The sequence below is a fragment of the Chlorocebus sabaeus genome, chromosome 2 (genome assembly GCF_047675955.1).
Source record: "Chlorocebus sabaeus isolate Y175 chromosome 2, mChlSab1.0.hap1, whole genome shotgun sequence".
In the NCBI taxonomy this organism is placed as follows: domain Eukaryota; kingdom Metazoa; phylum Chordata; class Mammalia; order Primates; family Cercopithecidae; genus Chlorocebus; species Chlorocebus sabaeus.
In genome coordinates, this window is record NC_132905.1 from 25,485,979 (window position 1) to 25,502,940 (window position 16,962).

Here is a 16,962-nt window from a genome sequence, read left to right on the forward strand (position 1 = left end):
CATAGTGGAAGGCAGGGAGACATATGTGTGCAAGCCAATGCACTCTAAATACACACACACCAACACACACACAACACACACACCAACACACACCCCCACACACCCCAACACACACAAACACCAACACATACACACCAACACACACACCCCAAAACACACACACCAACACACACCCCCACACACCCCAACACACACAAACACCAACACATACACACCAACACACACACCCCAAAACACACACACCAACACACACATCAATACACACACCCCCAACACACACACCCCAACACACACACCCCAACACACACACCCCCAACACACATACCCCAACACACATGCACACACACCCCAACATACACACCAACACTCAGACACCAACACACACCAACACACACAACAACACACATAGCAACACACACAACATGCACACATCAATACGCACACCCCAACACACATCAACACACACCAATACACATACACTAACACACACATATTCCAACACACACACCAAAGCACACACACCAACACACATCAACATACACCAACACACACATCAACACGTACACCCAAACACACAGACCAACACACACACACTAACACACACATATTCCAACACACACACCAACACACATCAACACACACAGCAACACACAGACCAACACACACACACACTAACACACATATATTCCAACACACACACCAACACACATCAACACACACACCAACACACAGACCAACACACACACACCAACACACACACACATACACATACCAATACAGCCCTTCAGCAGGATCACTGCATCTCTCAGGCTGTCGTGGCAGCACAGAGATCCCAGTCAGACAGGGCCTGCAATGACCCATATGCCACTTACCGCTGAATTGAAGACCCCGAAGACATCCCTGACATCTCTGGCAGGTGTCTTGTGTTGTCTTCGCACTGAGCGAGCATAGATGTCCAGCCGGCGGCACACAGCGGCCACCTGGGTCTGTGTCAGGGTGGACAGGAGCTCCTTGTGATCGCTGTCCAAGCCAAGGCCACCAAGGAGGCCAGATAGGCCTGTGTCCTGCAGCCACTGGGATTCAGCTTCCCCTTCTGCCAATGGAAGTAGAACCCAGATGAACACACACAGCTCTGCACTCAGCCACACATGGTAACCAAAGTTCTGCATAGAAGCACACACTCACCTGGACACAGGAGTTTCTGCATATCTGATCATGAGACCTATTAACACCAACCAGACTCTTTGTGGGAGAAGATCTAATGAGCCTTCTGAGAATTGGGGGCGCGGTAGGGGGTACTGATGGCATTAGTCAGTGTATGGATGTCAACCCATAACATAGCAATCCCTGGAAAACAGAGCTGGCTGAAGGGCCCTGCATGTTCTGATTTTGGACCCACTTCTCTTCAAAGTAATGAACCCACTTCTCCAAAATCTGGCAGAGACCACCACAGGGTCACACGGTGTCCCCTTGGGAAGTTGGTGCTGGGTGTTGATGTCCCTTTGGGAAGTCCTCCATATTCAAGACCTTATTTGTGTTGGAATTGTCCCCTCAGCTATGCTTCCTAAGGAAACTGTCATAGTCCCATAGCAAAACCATCAGTTGGAATGGGAGGGTGTATTAAGACTTCAGGATCTCGGGTCCTACCTCCAGGGATTCTGCTCCAGGAGTTCAGGCCTCATGCCTGATAATCTGCACTTGGAATGTCTTCCTCAGATTATTCTAATGCAATAGGGTCTTCAGATCACACTTGAGAAACACTGGCCTTATGGGGGAAATGCACAAGAGCTCGTACTGGAAGTTGAACACGTGTGCGAGAGGATTGGTAGGGTGTACAGTTGTACCCAGTGTTGACCAAGTTAGTCAACAAAGTAATAATTGTTTTTAAAACTCAAACAAAACTGCTTTTATAGCAGCCTGGGTTTTGCAAATAATCCAAGTCTTCCCCCAACATTTTCCCTGCACTTGGGAACCAGAACAGATGCCTCCATGGCAGCTGCAACGTTGTGGGTCTATTCCTGACTTGTGCTGGCTGGTGGAGGTACTGATTCTATCACAATACCAGACATTTTTTTGTTTGTACAGAATCCTTTCAATGAACCACTGTTTCTTGAAATGTAGGCATTCACCTACCACCTTTATAATTTTTATCTCTATCTAATTATCCCTGTAAAATTCCTTACCAAATATATCCCCTTAATTATGGGCTACATTTTTTACTTAAACAAATCTATTGTAAAAGGAAACAAGATCCCTACCACAAATGGAGCATCCAGCATCACCTGCCATGAGTAGACATTGATGGGAAAAATAAGTTATTAACACTCCCTCTGGTTCAAGTTGGTGTCTGAATAAAAAGAAAAGATGGCTGGGCACGGTGGCTCATGCCTGTAATCCCAGCACTTTGGAAGGCCAAGGTGGGCAGATCACCTGAGATCAGGAGTTCAAGACCAGCCTGGCCAACATGGCGAAACCCCATCTCTACTAAAAATACAAAAATTAGACGGGTGTGGTGGTAAATGCCAGTAGTCCCAACTACTTGGGAGGCTGAGGCAGGAGAATCGCTTAAACCCAGGAGGGAGATGGAGGTTGCAGTGGGCCGAGATTGTACCACTGCACCCTAGCCTGGGTGACAGAGTGAAACTCTGTCTCAAAAATTGAATAAATAAAAAGAAAAGAAAGGAAACAAAACAAAACAAAAACAATCTTGGCTCCATGCCACTCAGGATCCCTCAGCCCTGTGAGTCTAAAAAAGCTCCTGTGTTTATTTAGTTGCTCAAAGTGGCTTCTCTCTGACCCTATCTGACTCCACTCCCTGTGTATTGTTGGAAATTAGATGCCAGAGAGGCCACATGGAGGACCTCTGATGCAGGGCATCTCCTGAAACCACTTCTAGTATAACCAGGGATTTTTTTACATTCACACTTGGAGGCACTGCATGTGACTATTAGGCCCTTAAGAGGTCTGCATCACCGCATCGTCTGTTTTGCCAACGAGGGGCAAGCCCAGCTGAATTACATGCCAAACCAGGAAGGGTTCCATATGGAGCCCTTTCATTCCCTCATCTGCTGAACAAGTAAGGATGGAGGACAGGAATGTGCTTGGCTCTTTTCCAGGCACTGTGGACACAGCAGTGAAAAGGGCCGATGATGTCCCTGGCCTCATGGAAGTTACACTCTAGTGGGGGTCACAGGCACATACACAGTGAAGTGCACTAGGTAAAGTTAGGCAGTGATCATCGCTGTAGCAACAAATAGAGCAGGGCAGGAGCTAAAGAGTGATGGGGCAGGGGTGCTCTTTTATGTAGGGAAGCTGATGAAGACCTCTCTGAGGATGTAACATTTGAGCCCAGTCCTGACTAGAGAGAACAAGCTATGCAGATGCCTGGGACAAGAGCATTTTAGGCCAAGGGATCAGTGAGGACAAAGGACTTGAGGCAGGAAAGTGCTTTTAGGGTCAAGGACCAGCAAGGAGGCCCGAGGACAGAAGTAGAGTGACAGCAAGTCAGGGTGGGAGGAGAAGAGCCAGGGAGGAGGCCCAAAGTCAATTATGTAAAGCCTGGTAAGTTATGATCTGGTGGCTTTATTACATGTCCCCAAATTCTTTGACTCTCACCCCATCAAGAGGTGGAGTCTAATTCCCCTCCTCTTGAACATAGCTGCATGCAGGATAACAGAATGCAGCAGAAGCAATGCTGTCTTTCTTCTAAAGCTGGGTCATAAGCAGCAAAACAGCTTCTACCCAGCTCTTTCTCTTGGTCTTGTGCTTGGAACCTAGCCGCCATGCTGTAAGGAAGCCCAGGCCACATGTGGAGCCCTCATGCAGATATTCCAGATGATAATCCCACATGATACTCCCAGATGAGGCCCCCTGAAGGTCACATCCACCACCAGGCACATAGATGAGAAATCTTTTGAGATGACTCCAGCCCCAGCCACCACTTGATTGTAACTGCATGAGAGGCTCTGAGCAAGAACTGCCTAGCTGAGCCCACTCGACTCCTCCAATAGTGAGGTATAGTAATAGTCATAATAATTGATTATTGTTGCATTATGCTGCTAAGCTTGAGGTGGTTTGTTACACAGTAGTAGATAATAGGGACACATAATTGTCTATTACTCTGAGATAGATGGAGAGATATTTGAGGATTTTGAGCAGAGGGCTTAGAATTTCCCTGGAACATTAGCTCTGTAGATAGGAGATTGTTTTGTATTCACTGTTGTATCCCCAGTGCCTAAACAGTGTCTGGCACATAATACGAACTCAAAAAATATTTCCTGAAGGACTCACTCTAAGGAGGGACATAATCTAATTAACTTTACTAAAAGATCGTCTTGACTATGGCGTGGAGAACAGACAGTAAGGAGCACGGGTGAAGCAGGGAGAGCAGTGAAGAGGATACTGCACCAGTCCAGGCAACAGAGAATATGCTGTCATGTTCTGGTTCATATCTGGATCCTCTCATATTTCTCTGCCTGGAATCAAGCCCTCCCACCACCCCTACAGGCCCCCGCCGGGATCCCTCACCCTCTGGAAGCTGGCCTTCATTCCCGCCACTGTCCTCTTCCCTCAGCTCATCTCTCTGTTGGATCCGTTCCACCTCCATCCAAAAGCCATCCATGCTGGAGCTCTCCGCTGAGGACAGCCGGGAGTGGGAACAGCCAGCAGGGCGTGGTTGCAGGGGATTCTTCTGGGGAAGCTGATTCATTCGGCCTGAGGAGGGGCCAGAGCTGTAGCAAGTGGGGAAGGTGCAGGGAGGTCAGCAAGTCTCTGCTCATGATGGGGGTTGTGCTGGGGCTTGTGGCTCTCCAGAAATCAGCCTGGGGCCCCTGGGGGCTAAGCAAGCTTCCCAGGCACGTTTCTCCGGGTGATCTCAGCAAATCGACTGGTGACCCATCACCCCTGCGGGATCCTTGCAAACCAGCAATGCTGCAGGGGACAGAGCAGAGCCACACTGCTTTGCTTGCTTCCACCTTCTTGGTGAAGGCAAACAGTCTTGGACATACGTACGGCAAATGCAGCATTTCCGAGAGGGGATTAAACACAAAGACAGACGAGGAAATGACAGGGCAGTGTCTCACGGATCTCACCGAATTTTTACCCAGAGAGTCTCCTGTCTCCTTCCCTCACACCTCCTCCTTTGTGAGTCTGGCTGCCAAGCCCTGGTTTTCCTGTTTGTATCACAGGGCACCTCATCTCCTCCCCTCTCCCAGCCAGCTTTGAACAGAGCAAGTACCCGATCACAGAGGCACTATACATCACTGAGCTAGTCTCATTCTCTCAAGGTGTTGAAGCAAGGGCAGAGGGGTCAGTATCAGGCACGTGAACTGGAAGCCATGTGGGGCTGGAGGGACTGGAGTGGCCAGTCTTCCAAGAGAAGCTGAGAGGAGACCCTCTGCAGCCATGGAGGGATGTGGGGTAACCTAAGCTTGATTTTCCAGGTCCCACTTGCAGCTTCTCATGATCCAGGCTATGTGGTTTACCCTAGAGCCCCCATTCCCACATCCTTCCCTTTAATCCCCCTCTTCTTCCCAAGCTACAATCAATGAATTTCTGCTTCATGCAATCAAAGAATCTCAGAGTAAGACAGTGCAAATCTCCTGGTCCATATAAATGAAGTCCAGGACTTCAGATGAGCTTAGGGACAAAATGCCTCTGTTGCTGGCCCAAATCCTTGAGAAATGGTGGGGCTGGTAATAATGGCAAAAATACTACACTGGAGTCATCTAGACCCTGACACGGGCCAGCAAATAGACCATAAACTACCCCTGCCAGAAGAGAGGGAAGAAATCAATTTCCCCAGTTTCCGTAAGTGGGAAAAGTGGATATTCTGCAAGTTCTATAGATATTTAAGCTCCCATGTGGAAACAAACAAAAGGCAAAGAAAACCAATAAACATAGGTGGTTTGAACTGTCCTTTTAAAAAAACAAGACTCATTTGGATTAAAAAGGAAAAGTCATCCACATGCTGCTTTTTAAAAAAATACATACATATATGCTTTTCTGGGTTTTTTGTTTGTTTGTTTGTTTGTTTTTGTTTTTTGAGACAAGGTCTGGTTCTATGGCCCAGGCTGGAGTGCAGTGGCGCGATATGACTCATGGCAACCTCCGCCTCCCAGGCTCAAGCCATCCTCCTACCTCAGACTCTTGAGTAGCTGGGACTACAGACACACACAACCATGCCTGGCTAATTTTTGCATTTTTTGTAGAGACAGGGTTTTTGCCATGTTACCCAGGCTGTTCTCGAACTCCTGGGCTCAAGCAATCCGCCTCCCTTGGCCTCCTAAAGTACTGGGATTACAGGAATGAGCCAGTGAGCCCGGCCTTAAAACATATTTTTGTTAGCTATATTTTCTGTTATAAAATCAATATGCAGTTATTGTAAAAATTCCCAGCAATGCAGAAATGAGCAAAGTAGAAAATCAATCATTCTCCTGCGACTGCGACCACATTTTCCGTGCTAACACCTTGGTGTGCAGATATTTCATATTTCTCCCCTGGCATATTTAACCTAAAGGCAGGCACTCTCTTCTTCACTCAGGGGACCTTGTTTTGGGCTCATGTCAGCCAAGACCCAGAACTCAAGTCCTCCACCAGCCCCACAAGAGTCCCATGCACGCTAAGCATGTGATAGCTCTTTACTGAGGAGCTGGATGCTCACAGGCGGGTCCCCCACACAGTGCGTTTACTTGAAATACCGCCATCTCCTTTTGATGGAGGTTTGGGTTGTTTCTATTCATCAATATCACAAATAATACCATCTGTTACCTTTGCTCCTTTGTGCAGTAGGAGAGAATCCTAGAAGCAGAATTGCTGAATCAGAGGGTTTGTGAACTCTTGCCACATGACCTCTAAAAAAGGACTATTTTATTGGATGTTTGTTTGTTTTGACTTTACCTCTGCTGCCTGCTTAGCCCCCTCTTGTTGGATCCCATACCCTGGAGTCCCTGAAGGCGTATTTTGCCCTCAGCCTATGACTTCACTCACTGTCGTCCCATCGGTTTCTGGAGGTGTAATCTAGGACCTAGGGCTGGCTCCATGGATGTGCGACCTTTTGCAGTCACACAGGGCCCAGGTTCGGAAGCAGCTCACACTTGGTTCAGAGCTCTGCTGTCACCATCTCAAAATTCTTAACAATGTTTGAATGAGGGACCCATGTTCTTTCTGCCCATGGCCTGTCCTGCCAGGATTTTACCACAGACCCCAGCTTGTGACTTCCTCCCAGGCATCCTGCCCACACAGAGCTCAACTCCGAGTCCTAAACAGTTCCATCCTGAAACAGACTCAAAATGTGGTAAAGCAAAGAAACCTCCAGTCGGCCAGAGCCTGAAGGAAGGGACATGGCGCAACCTCCTGGCAACAGCTCTGGCATTTGCACAGAGCAGAAGCTTCATTGGAGACCAAGTCCCAGTTAATTATAAAATTGGCTGTTCCGCTCTATTTATGCTTTTTGAGAAAACTACTAGTCAGTGCCTCCTGCGAATCTGTTTGGCACCCCATGCTGGGGGCACAGCTCCGTTTCCTTGGTTGCTTTGCGATTCACTTTGAAATTACCGACATCTGTGTGTTTTCGTGACAATTTGAAAACTGCAGCGACTAAACCCAAGCAAAATTGTCAACACTATCACCATTTGATAGCTAAGCAGTGAGGGGGCAGCAATTATTTCTTTGGAAGAACATTCTGAGGAGGTCAGAGAGGGGCACAGGAAAGAACAGAAACAAAATGAAACACCCACAGTGCTAAAGGTGTCATTGTTCCAACATTGCATTTTGCAGCATGGCGGTGAGTGCCCCTCTTCTAGGAAGAGAACGATAGGAAGAGAACACATCCACAAAAGGTGTTCAGAGCCTCACAAATACAGCTGATGCTTTGTTTTGTTTCCAGCGCTTTGTTGAGGTATAGCGCATGCAGAAAAGTACGCAGGTCCTAAGTATACAGCACGGCCTCCAGTTGTAATTTGGTTTTTTAAACCTTTACCGAGTACTTACTACACACCCAGAGGCAAACATGTTCAAGCATCAGTTTCTTTCTTTTTTTTTTTTAAAAGGGTCTTGCTCTGTCTCAAGTGCAATGGCGTGATCATAGCTCACTGCTGCCTCAAAGTCTTGGGCTCAAGCAATGCTCCCACCTCAGCCCCCCAAGTAGCTAGAATTATAGGCACAAGCCACCATGCCTAGTTAATTTTTGATTTTCGGTAGAGACAAGGTCTTGCTATGCTGCTCAGACTGCCCTCAAATGCCTTGACTTCAGTGATCCTCCCAAAGTGCTGGGAGTCCACATGTAAGCCATCAAGCCTGGCCAAGCCTCAATTTAATACATCAGTCCTGTGTGGGGGTGCTATTGTCTCCAAATTACCGACAAGGAAACAGACACAACAGGATTGGGGGACTCACCCAGACTTATCCCATTGGCAAGTGGCAAAACTCGGATTTGAACCCAGGTTGCAAGGCCCAGTGCCAGGGCACTTCACTGCCATACTAGATGATTTAGGGAGGCCCCAGGTGTAAATGAAGTAATCTGAATGCATTTTTTCTTCCCCACTCTAGACACTGTGCCCCTCTCAGAGTTCCCTGTCTCATCAAATGGTTCCATCAAGCACTCTGAGAGCCACTCCTCACACCCTTTTTGGTGTCTCCACATTCCATGAACCTCTAATGAATTTTACCTTTCATACAATTCTTCTATCCACTAACTTCTGAACCACCACTCTGGTCCAAGCCACCATCACTTCTCGCCTGAACCACAGCCTCATCGCAGTCTTCCTATGTTTCTTCTATATATCCTTCTCTGGTTCAGAAAGATCTTCTAAGCTCCCAGAACTGGCCTTTCACTGCATCTAGGAATCCTCATGGTATCCTAGGACCCTGAGGATAAAATCCAAATGCCTTATGAAGGCATTGGGCTGACCTGCCTATGCTTCTAGCCTCATCTCACATACCTCCTTCTTCCCTCTGCCTGGAATGTCCCTCCCTTGTCTGCTAACTACGCTTCAGGTCTCAGACTCAAAGTCTCTTCCTCAAACACAACTTTTCTCATCCCTAACCTGGATTAGGTCTCTGCTCTTTGCTTTTCTATAACACATTCATTTCTATTGGAACTATTTCTTTCTTGGCTTCTCTATTCCCTGCTGTCTTCCCAGTGCCTAGAACACTGCCTGGAATATCGTAGTTGTAGCGGATACCATGTATGGCCCAACATTCTTTCACAGTTCTCCCATGGGGAAGTGGGGCCTGCGTCTCCTCCCCTTGAATCTGTCAGGCTGTGACAGCTTCAGCTAAGAGAACACAGCAGAGGTCAAGTGATGAGACCTCTCCGTCTGGTCATAGTGACCAAGCTGATCCCACCTGCCTCTCTCACTCTCTGCTTGCTCCTTGGAATGGGTTGCTACATTGAGAAGCTCAGGCCAAGTGCCAGGTCACATGCAGGTGCCCCAGTCGACAGCCCGAGCCGAACCTCACCCTTGAATTGTTTTAGTGTAGGTGTCAGACACATGAGTGGAGAAACTTCCAGACAGATGACTCCAGTCCCCAGCATGAAGTCACCCCCAGCCGTTCAGTCTTCCCAGGTGACACCCCAGACATCACGGAGCAGAGGGCAGGTACCCTTGCCCGCTCTTGTCCCAATTCCTTACCCATCGAATCCCTGAGCAGAATAAAATGATGGTCGTTAGGTGCCACAAAGCAATAGATAAACAGATTTGTAAATTTAGAAGTCAAGAACTTTGGGCTGGGCGCGGTGGCTCACGCCTGTAATCCCAGCACTTTGGGAGGCTGAGACGGGTGAATCACGAGGTCAGGAGTTCAAGACCAGCCTGGTCAACATGGTGAAACCCCATCTCTACTAAAAAATACAAAAAATTAGTGGGCATGGTAGCGGGTGCCTGGAATCCCAGCTACTTGGGAGGCTGAGGCAGGAGAATTGCTTGAACCTGGGAGGCAGAGATTGCAGTGAACCGAGATCGCACCACTGCACTCCAGTTCAGGTAACAGTGTGAGACTCCGTCTCAGGAAAAAAAAAAAAAAAAAGTCAAGAAACTTGACTCTAGTGTCAAATGGGTCTGAATTTGAATCCTAGATTTGTTGTTTATTAGCAATGTCACCTTGGGGAGTCCCCAAACCTGGCTGGGCCTTAGCTTCCTCATTTTGATATGAAGCTAACAGACTACCTTGGGCAGTGTAGTGTAAGAGCCGATTCACTCATTCAGCAAATGTTTCTTGAGCCCTTACTGTGGCCAGTTACTAGGAAGCGAATATATATAAGGTGCTTAGAACAGGAAGTCCTCAGTCAATGTAGTTTGATCAATATACGTTGCTTCTGGGCTCTTCCTATCTGAGATTCAGACAAGGCAAGTGATTCACCCAAGACTGCCCAGCCAGTGAGTGGCCTCTACTTCCTGTCCTGCAGAGTGGTCAAGGGCTTACAAGCGCAGACCATGGAAGAAATATATTCCCGCAGAGAGTCAGAGGGCCGGAGCCCTCACAGTGGCTTGGAGCCTTCCTGAATGCAAAGCCCTTCTCTCCACACACACGAACTTTCCCCCCAGGTGGCCTGGAAGATGAGGCAGGGCCTAGAAGTCCTCGGCTCCCATCCAAGCTCCCCTGCTCATGCTCTGTGCAGCTGTGGGCATGTCCCTTTTCTTCTGTGGACTTCAGCTTCCAAGTCTGTAAAATGGGAAGGCAGGGGTAGAGAAGGGGGCTTTGCAAGGTGATCTTAGCGAGATCCTTGCCCCTGAGGTCACAGCAGGCAGTGAGAATAACATGACAGTGGAGCAAAGGCCTTTCCCAAAGGGCAGGGCTGCAGAAACCCATGCAAGGCTGAGAGCCACAGAAGCGAGAGCCTGTTCAGCAAAACCGAGAGCCTGCTCAGCGAAGCCGAGAGCCGGCATGACCGAGGGAGCAAGAATGCGGGCCATCGGGATGAGCCGGTGGAGGTGTGGCCGAGCCTCCCCTCCAGCAGCCAAACCAGGTCAGCTCAGCCTGGACCTGCTGGGGCAGGGAGTATGGCCTGGCTTCAGCAACCCAGCCGAGGGCTTCACCCGAAAGTGGTGAATAGGGCTTTGGGGGCAGCCTTCAATTCCACTGAGTGAGGCTGCCCTTGACCTCGCCAGCCTGACTCTGATGAAATGCTGACAGCAGAGGGTGTGGCATTCCAGAGTTCAACAGGCTGAGTTCCGTCCCGACCTGACACCGAGGCATCTTGGGCGAGATGTTTCACCTGTCTTAGCCTCAGTTTCCTCTGCAAAGTGGGGGCCAGTCAGAGCTATCCTCACTGCGAGCATCACAGGAAATGTAAATGAGACGTCTGACAAAATATCTGGCCTGTACTAGGTGCACAAGAAATGGGAATTGTTATAATAATAATAGGTACTATTATCATTATCGGCAGCATCACCATTATCCTCATCATAAATATTATAGGTTACAGTGAGCGAAGGAAAAGGCTTTAGTCACAAGCTCAGGTTCTGTGGCCATAGGGACAAGTGACTCCAACAGAGGCCCTGGAGTGAGCTGGCATTGACTATTCTAACCAACAGGCATTAACAGTGACCTGCTGCAAGGTACTACTCTGAACACTGCATTAAAGTTCTTCAGGCCAGGCGTGGTAGCTCACACCTGTAATCCCAGTGCTTTGGGAGGCCAAAGCGGGTAGATCATGAGGTCAGGAGTTCGAGACCAGCCTGGCCAACATGGTGAAATATGTTGTATAATGTACAAATAATTAGCTGGGCGTGGTGGCAGGCACCTGTAATTCTGGCTACTCAGAAGGCTGAGGCAGGAGAATCGCTTGAACCCAGGAGGTGGAGGTTGCAGTGAGCCAAGACTGTACCACTGCACTCCAGCCTGGGTAACAGCACGAGACTCCACCTCAAAATAAATACATACATACATACATACATAAAAACTTCCTCAAGCTCAGTACTAACAGCATGTCAGCAGGATGACTATTTGCTATGAAGGGGGGCTATCCTGTGTATTGTAGTAAGTTTAGCAGCATCCCTGACCTCTACCCTCTCAGTTTTAACAATGACACGTGTCTCCAGACCTTGCCAAATGTTCCCTGGGGAACACCATCATTCTGGCTGAGAAACACTGCTTAGCATGGATTAACTCATTTACTCTTCACAACTTACTATTATCCCATTTTACAGATGGGAAAACAGAGGCACAGTGATTAAGTGCCTTCTGTAAGGTTACCTGACTAGTAAACGGCAGAACTGGATTTGACCCCAGGAAGTCTGGCTCTGTAGTCCATGTTCTCAACCACTGTTTAATAAGCCGCTTGTACAACAGTCTTTCCTCAACTGTGAATGTTTTCTTTTCTTTCATTGGCCGGATGCAGCCTGTGGTTGGTGAGGGAATACCACTAGCCCAGATGTAGCCCCAGCTCTGCCTCTGATCAGCTGGGTTCTTACCCCTATCACCTGAGCCACAAAGTTGCTGGACTCTTTTGAACACGTCCCTTGTGCCATAATTATTTTTGGGTAATGATATGTTGTGGAGCGATGAATTTAGATTGTCTGCAGTGGGGCGGGCTGGAGGAGCAACGAGAGCCGCTGTTGGGCAGTGCCAAGCTTTACTTTGCTGAGCAGGGAATCTGAGGGAAGGTGACAAGTTGGGGGTGAAGGGAAGGAGGGAGAGAGGTGGGTGACAGAGCTAGCTGCCATCAGGGAGTGGCTGTATGGGATGCCTTGTGCCTTTGGCTCTGGGCAAACCCAGGCATGCAATGTGCCTAGGTGATGGGGTGGCCCTCTCACACTTCCATCAACACCATGAGAAGAGCCGTCCCTGGACAACTGCTGCCTGGGTCCCAGAATGAACACATGTGGTGCAGACCACAGCCCAGTAGGCAGGGAGGAGTAAGTTCAACTGGACCCATGGCTAGAAATGGAGCTGCCCAGCAGAGCCTAGGGTAGAGCAGCTAATCCCCAGCCACCTTCAGACACAGTGGTGGGAGTATATGATCATCGCCTCAGGAAACGATCGCCGCTGGGTTTGGGGATCATTTATCACACAGTGATAGCTGACAGGGACAGCACGCTATTGCACAACCCCAGCAGCTCTGCGGTGAGCCCACTCTGCCACTCACACACATTCCCGGGTACCAGGTGCACATGCCACTGGCTGTGTGCACGCTCCATGTTCCACCCTATCTCCAACCCCCAGATAAAGTGACTCACCCGGTTCTGAGTCAGGAATCAATGAAGGATAGGAATTGGGCCTCTTAGAGCAGAAATTGAAAGGCAATCTTGGGGAAAACGGTGGCCACGCGCCTCCTCCGGGATGCTGAGGGGCCGGAGGAGACCGTGAGGTCCGAGCCGGCTGCTCACGCTGCCATGGACATGGCCGAGGTCGAGTTCCTGGCCGAGAAGGACCTGGTTACCATTATCCCCAACTTCAATCTGGACAAGATCTACCTCACTGGGGTGGGTACCTGGGGCCTTTTAACCGTGGTTTACCAGTGGAAGTGCCCCCGTAGCTGGCAATTAACCTGAAGCAAAGACAGAAATGTTGACTGCTCCCTCCGGAGTGGATGGATGTAGGAAAGTTGGAGAAGATGAGGAATCATGAACGAAAGGAAGAAACTTTCACCCCAATGCCTGGCCCTTACTACATGGAACTTACCAAGCTCCTGTTAAATCATGCTTCAGACATCCCGAAGGCAGATGAAATCTGGACCCTGATCAAGGACATGTGGGACACTCGTATAGCCAAACTCCGAGTGTCTGCTGACAGCTTTGTGAGACAACAGAAGGCACATGCCAAGCTGGATCACTTGACTTTGATGGAGATCAACACCAGCAGGACTATCCTCACACAAGGGCTCAGCCACACGTACAAACTCCGCACAAACCCCCAGCCTTCGGAGAGTACTCAGTCTCAGGACTTCTAGAGAAAGGCCGGGTACAGGCCGCTTGCTGGGGGATGCAAGTGCTCAGGACAGGATGAGGTACTCATGGCTCTGGAGCTCTAGAAACACTTTGGAATGCATGAAAAACGTGTGACGGTGCAAGCAATGGATTTGTGACATTGTTGGAGAAGCAACAAGTTTGTGATTAGTCCTTAAAACTTAGTTCCCTGGGATGTTCTTCAATTCCACATCTGTTTCTAGAAATCAGCCTTCTCCGCCCCACCTCCGCACTTTTGAGAAAGAAAAAAGCTTTAGGCAAATAAGTTATCGCCCCTAGCAGAGCCACTTGGGTCCCCTGCATGGAAACCGTCACACTTGGGTAAGTGTTCAGTGACTGGTAGGTGTAGATAGAGCAGGAGTGGCCATGTGGCCAATGGCTTTTTTCCCCCACTTCTTGATCCTGATTTCTTGGGCTAAATTTAGACTCTCCCACAGAGGTGGGTCACAGAGAAGGATGGTAGATGGTGCAGCTAATGATGCTGACCAGTGCTTATCCTCTAAACCCCAATCCACAATAAAAATAATGGACCCAACTCGAAAGAAAGAAAGAAAGAAAGAAAGAAAGAAAGAAAGAAAGAAAGAAAGAAAGAAAGAAAGAAAGAAAAGAAAGAAAAGAAAGAAAAGAAAGAAAAGAAAGAAAAGAAAGAGAGAAAGAGAGAGAGAAAGAGAGAGAGAAAGAGAGAGAGAAAGAGAGAAAGAAAGAGAGAAAGAGAGAAAGAAAGAAAGGAAAGAAAGGAAAGAAAGGAAAGAAAGAAAAGAAAGAAAAGAGAGAGAAAGAGAGAAAGAAAGAGAGAAAGAAAGAAAGAAAGAAAGAAAGAAAGAAAGAAAGAAAGAAAGAAAGAAAGAAAGAAAGAAAGAAAGAAAGAAAGAAAAGAAAGAAAGGCAGGCAGGCAGGCAATCTCAGGGCACAGCCATGGGCATATGGGTGTGCCAGGGAATTGTGGGTGCACAGTCACTCATGAATGTGCACATAGCCATGTGTGCCTATGAAGAGGGTCTCTCCTCTGTTGCCTCAGGACTTGCCAGGAGGTTTCGATTCTTCATGCCCACCCATATAGCTCACATAACTTAGTACATGATGACAACTTAAATGGTGACCCTCTGAGTGTAACACTGTTATGCAGTGCACAACCTGAACATCAGGACACAGCAACACTCACATCTACGAAGCAATCCCTGTGGGGACAGGGTTAGGATGGGTGGGAATGAGATGTTATAAAAGGCCAATCTTTTTTTTTTTTTTTTTTTTTTGAGACGGAGTCTGGCTCTGTCGCCCAGGCTGGAGTGCAGTGGCCGGATCTCAGCTCACTGCAAGCTCCGTCTCCCGGGTTTACGCCATTCTCCTGCCTCAGCCTCCCGAGTAGCTGGGACTACAGGCGCCGCCACCACGCCCGGCTAGTTTTTTGTATTTTTTTTAGTAGAGACGGGGTTTCACCGTGTTAGCCAGGATGGTCTCGATTTCCTGACCTCGTGATCCGCCCGTCTCGGCCTCCCAAAGTGCTGGGATTACAGGCTTGAGCCACCGCACCCGGCCTGCAAATCTTATCTTTACATTTTTAAATATCATCTTCACTGAGCTCCTAAAATCCCTCTGTGACTACAACGTTCCCATGAAGACGCAGAAGACTGGCTCATTCTGGACAGTGTGACCTTTCTTTGAATTATTAAATAAGGCTTGCCACATCTCTTTCACATAACAATTCGGCTAGATCTGATCTGTGGGTTATGAAAGTCACAAGCTTGGCTATTTTGTGTTATAGACAACAAGAATAAAACATTCTGAAATGTAATTAATGTAATGTAGCTTCCTGAATCACACGGGAGGCTGGGCTGGGAGACAGGGAAGGCACAGCTATGGGTGCCCCCTTCAGCTGTTCAAGTTGGGCACAAATCAGAAGAACAGAGGACCCATGCTGGGCCCAAGAAGCTGCATCCTAGGTGTGGAGACCAGGCCCAGAAACCTTCTCCAGGGCAGGATGCTTCTCCACCCTGCCCATGGGCTGGAATCTCCCAGGGAGCTTGCCCCAGCCAGACCAATGACACCCAAACTGCTGGGAATGGGACCTGGGCACCAGTATTGTTGATTCCATTGTGCAACCAGGGTTGGGAAGTCAGGAGTATCATTATGTTGCTGGGGTTCAGAGAATTGCATAGGTTTCAAGAGTTGGGTGGGAACTGACGGATTGCATCAAAATTCTCACATAGCACTTCTGGGAGGGGCAGCCTGCATTTTTGAGATGGCTGGGGGAGATTAAGATACTGCCCATGACCTCTGAGATGACAACTATTTGCAACTGAAGATCACGATCTACCAATCTCCATCTGAGATAGCAAACCGCATCCCTTCACCACGTCCCCAACACGCACCCTGGATTTTCACACCTTTTAAATAGCTTGCCATCATTTGAAAATGAGGAGGTCTCACATTTTTAAGTCCTCTAGTTCCAATTTCTCCTGGGAAAAAATAATCAGTGGAGATGATAATCCTGGGTCTCTGTCTCTAAGTGACAATTGGCTGAAGCCAAGTGGTGGCTGCCTCTTAAAACGGGCTTCCAGCCAGCAGCATAGCCCTGTGGTGCTTGCCAGAGAAGCTTTGAAAGTCGTTAAGTTGTGTAGGCTTGCCCTGATCCTTCCTTCGAACAAGGTTATAGACACTTGTGTGTCCCTTCCTGAGTCACTTAGATTGTCATCTTGATTTGTCCAATATTGTAGCCACTTGCCACCTGAGCGCTTGAAATATGGTATTTAGTATGAATGAGGAGCTGAATTTTTAACTCCTTTCTTCCTTCCTTTCTTCCTTCCTTTCTTCCTTCCTTCCTCCTTTCCTTTCCTTTCCTTTCCTTTCCTTTCCTTTCCTTTCCTTTCCTTTCCTTTCCTTTCCTTTCCTTTCCTTTCCTTTCCTTTCCCTTTCTTTTCTTGCATTTTGAGACAGAACTCACTCTTTTTCCCAGGTTGGAGTGCGGTGGTGCAATCTCAGCTCACTGAAACCTCTGCCTCTTGGGTTTAAGTGATTCTCCTGCCTCAGCCTCCCGGCTGGGATTACAGGCACCTTC

The 16,962-nt window shown here is 48.4% G+C and overlaps 1 protein-coding gene and 1 pseudogene across 3 annotated transcripts in view; one reads left to right on the plus strand and one right to left on the minus strand.

Annotated features, from left to right (window-relative positions):
- The window catches only part of ARHGAP40 (Rho GTPase activating protein 40), a 52,246-nt gene that overhangs the window by 23,592 nt on the left and 11,692 nt on the right, over nt 1–16,962 (minus strand). For 2 of the 3 annotated variants that reach the window (XM_073006666.1, XM_073006664.1), the window contains exon 2: nt 873–1,093. In XM_073006666.1, coding sequence (XP_072862767.1) covers nt 873–1,093 — 221 coding nt within the window. Of the gene's footprint in view, nt 1–872; nt 1,094–4,527; nt 4,731–16,962 lie in introns of all 3 variants that reach the window. The other variant, XM_073006668.1, reaches the window with a different exon arrangement.
- Nucleotides 13,335–13,891, plus strand: LOC119618575 (DNA replication complex GINS protein PSF2 pseudogene; annotated as a pseudogene).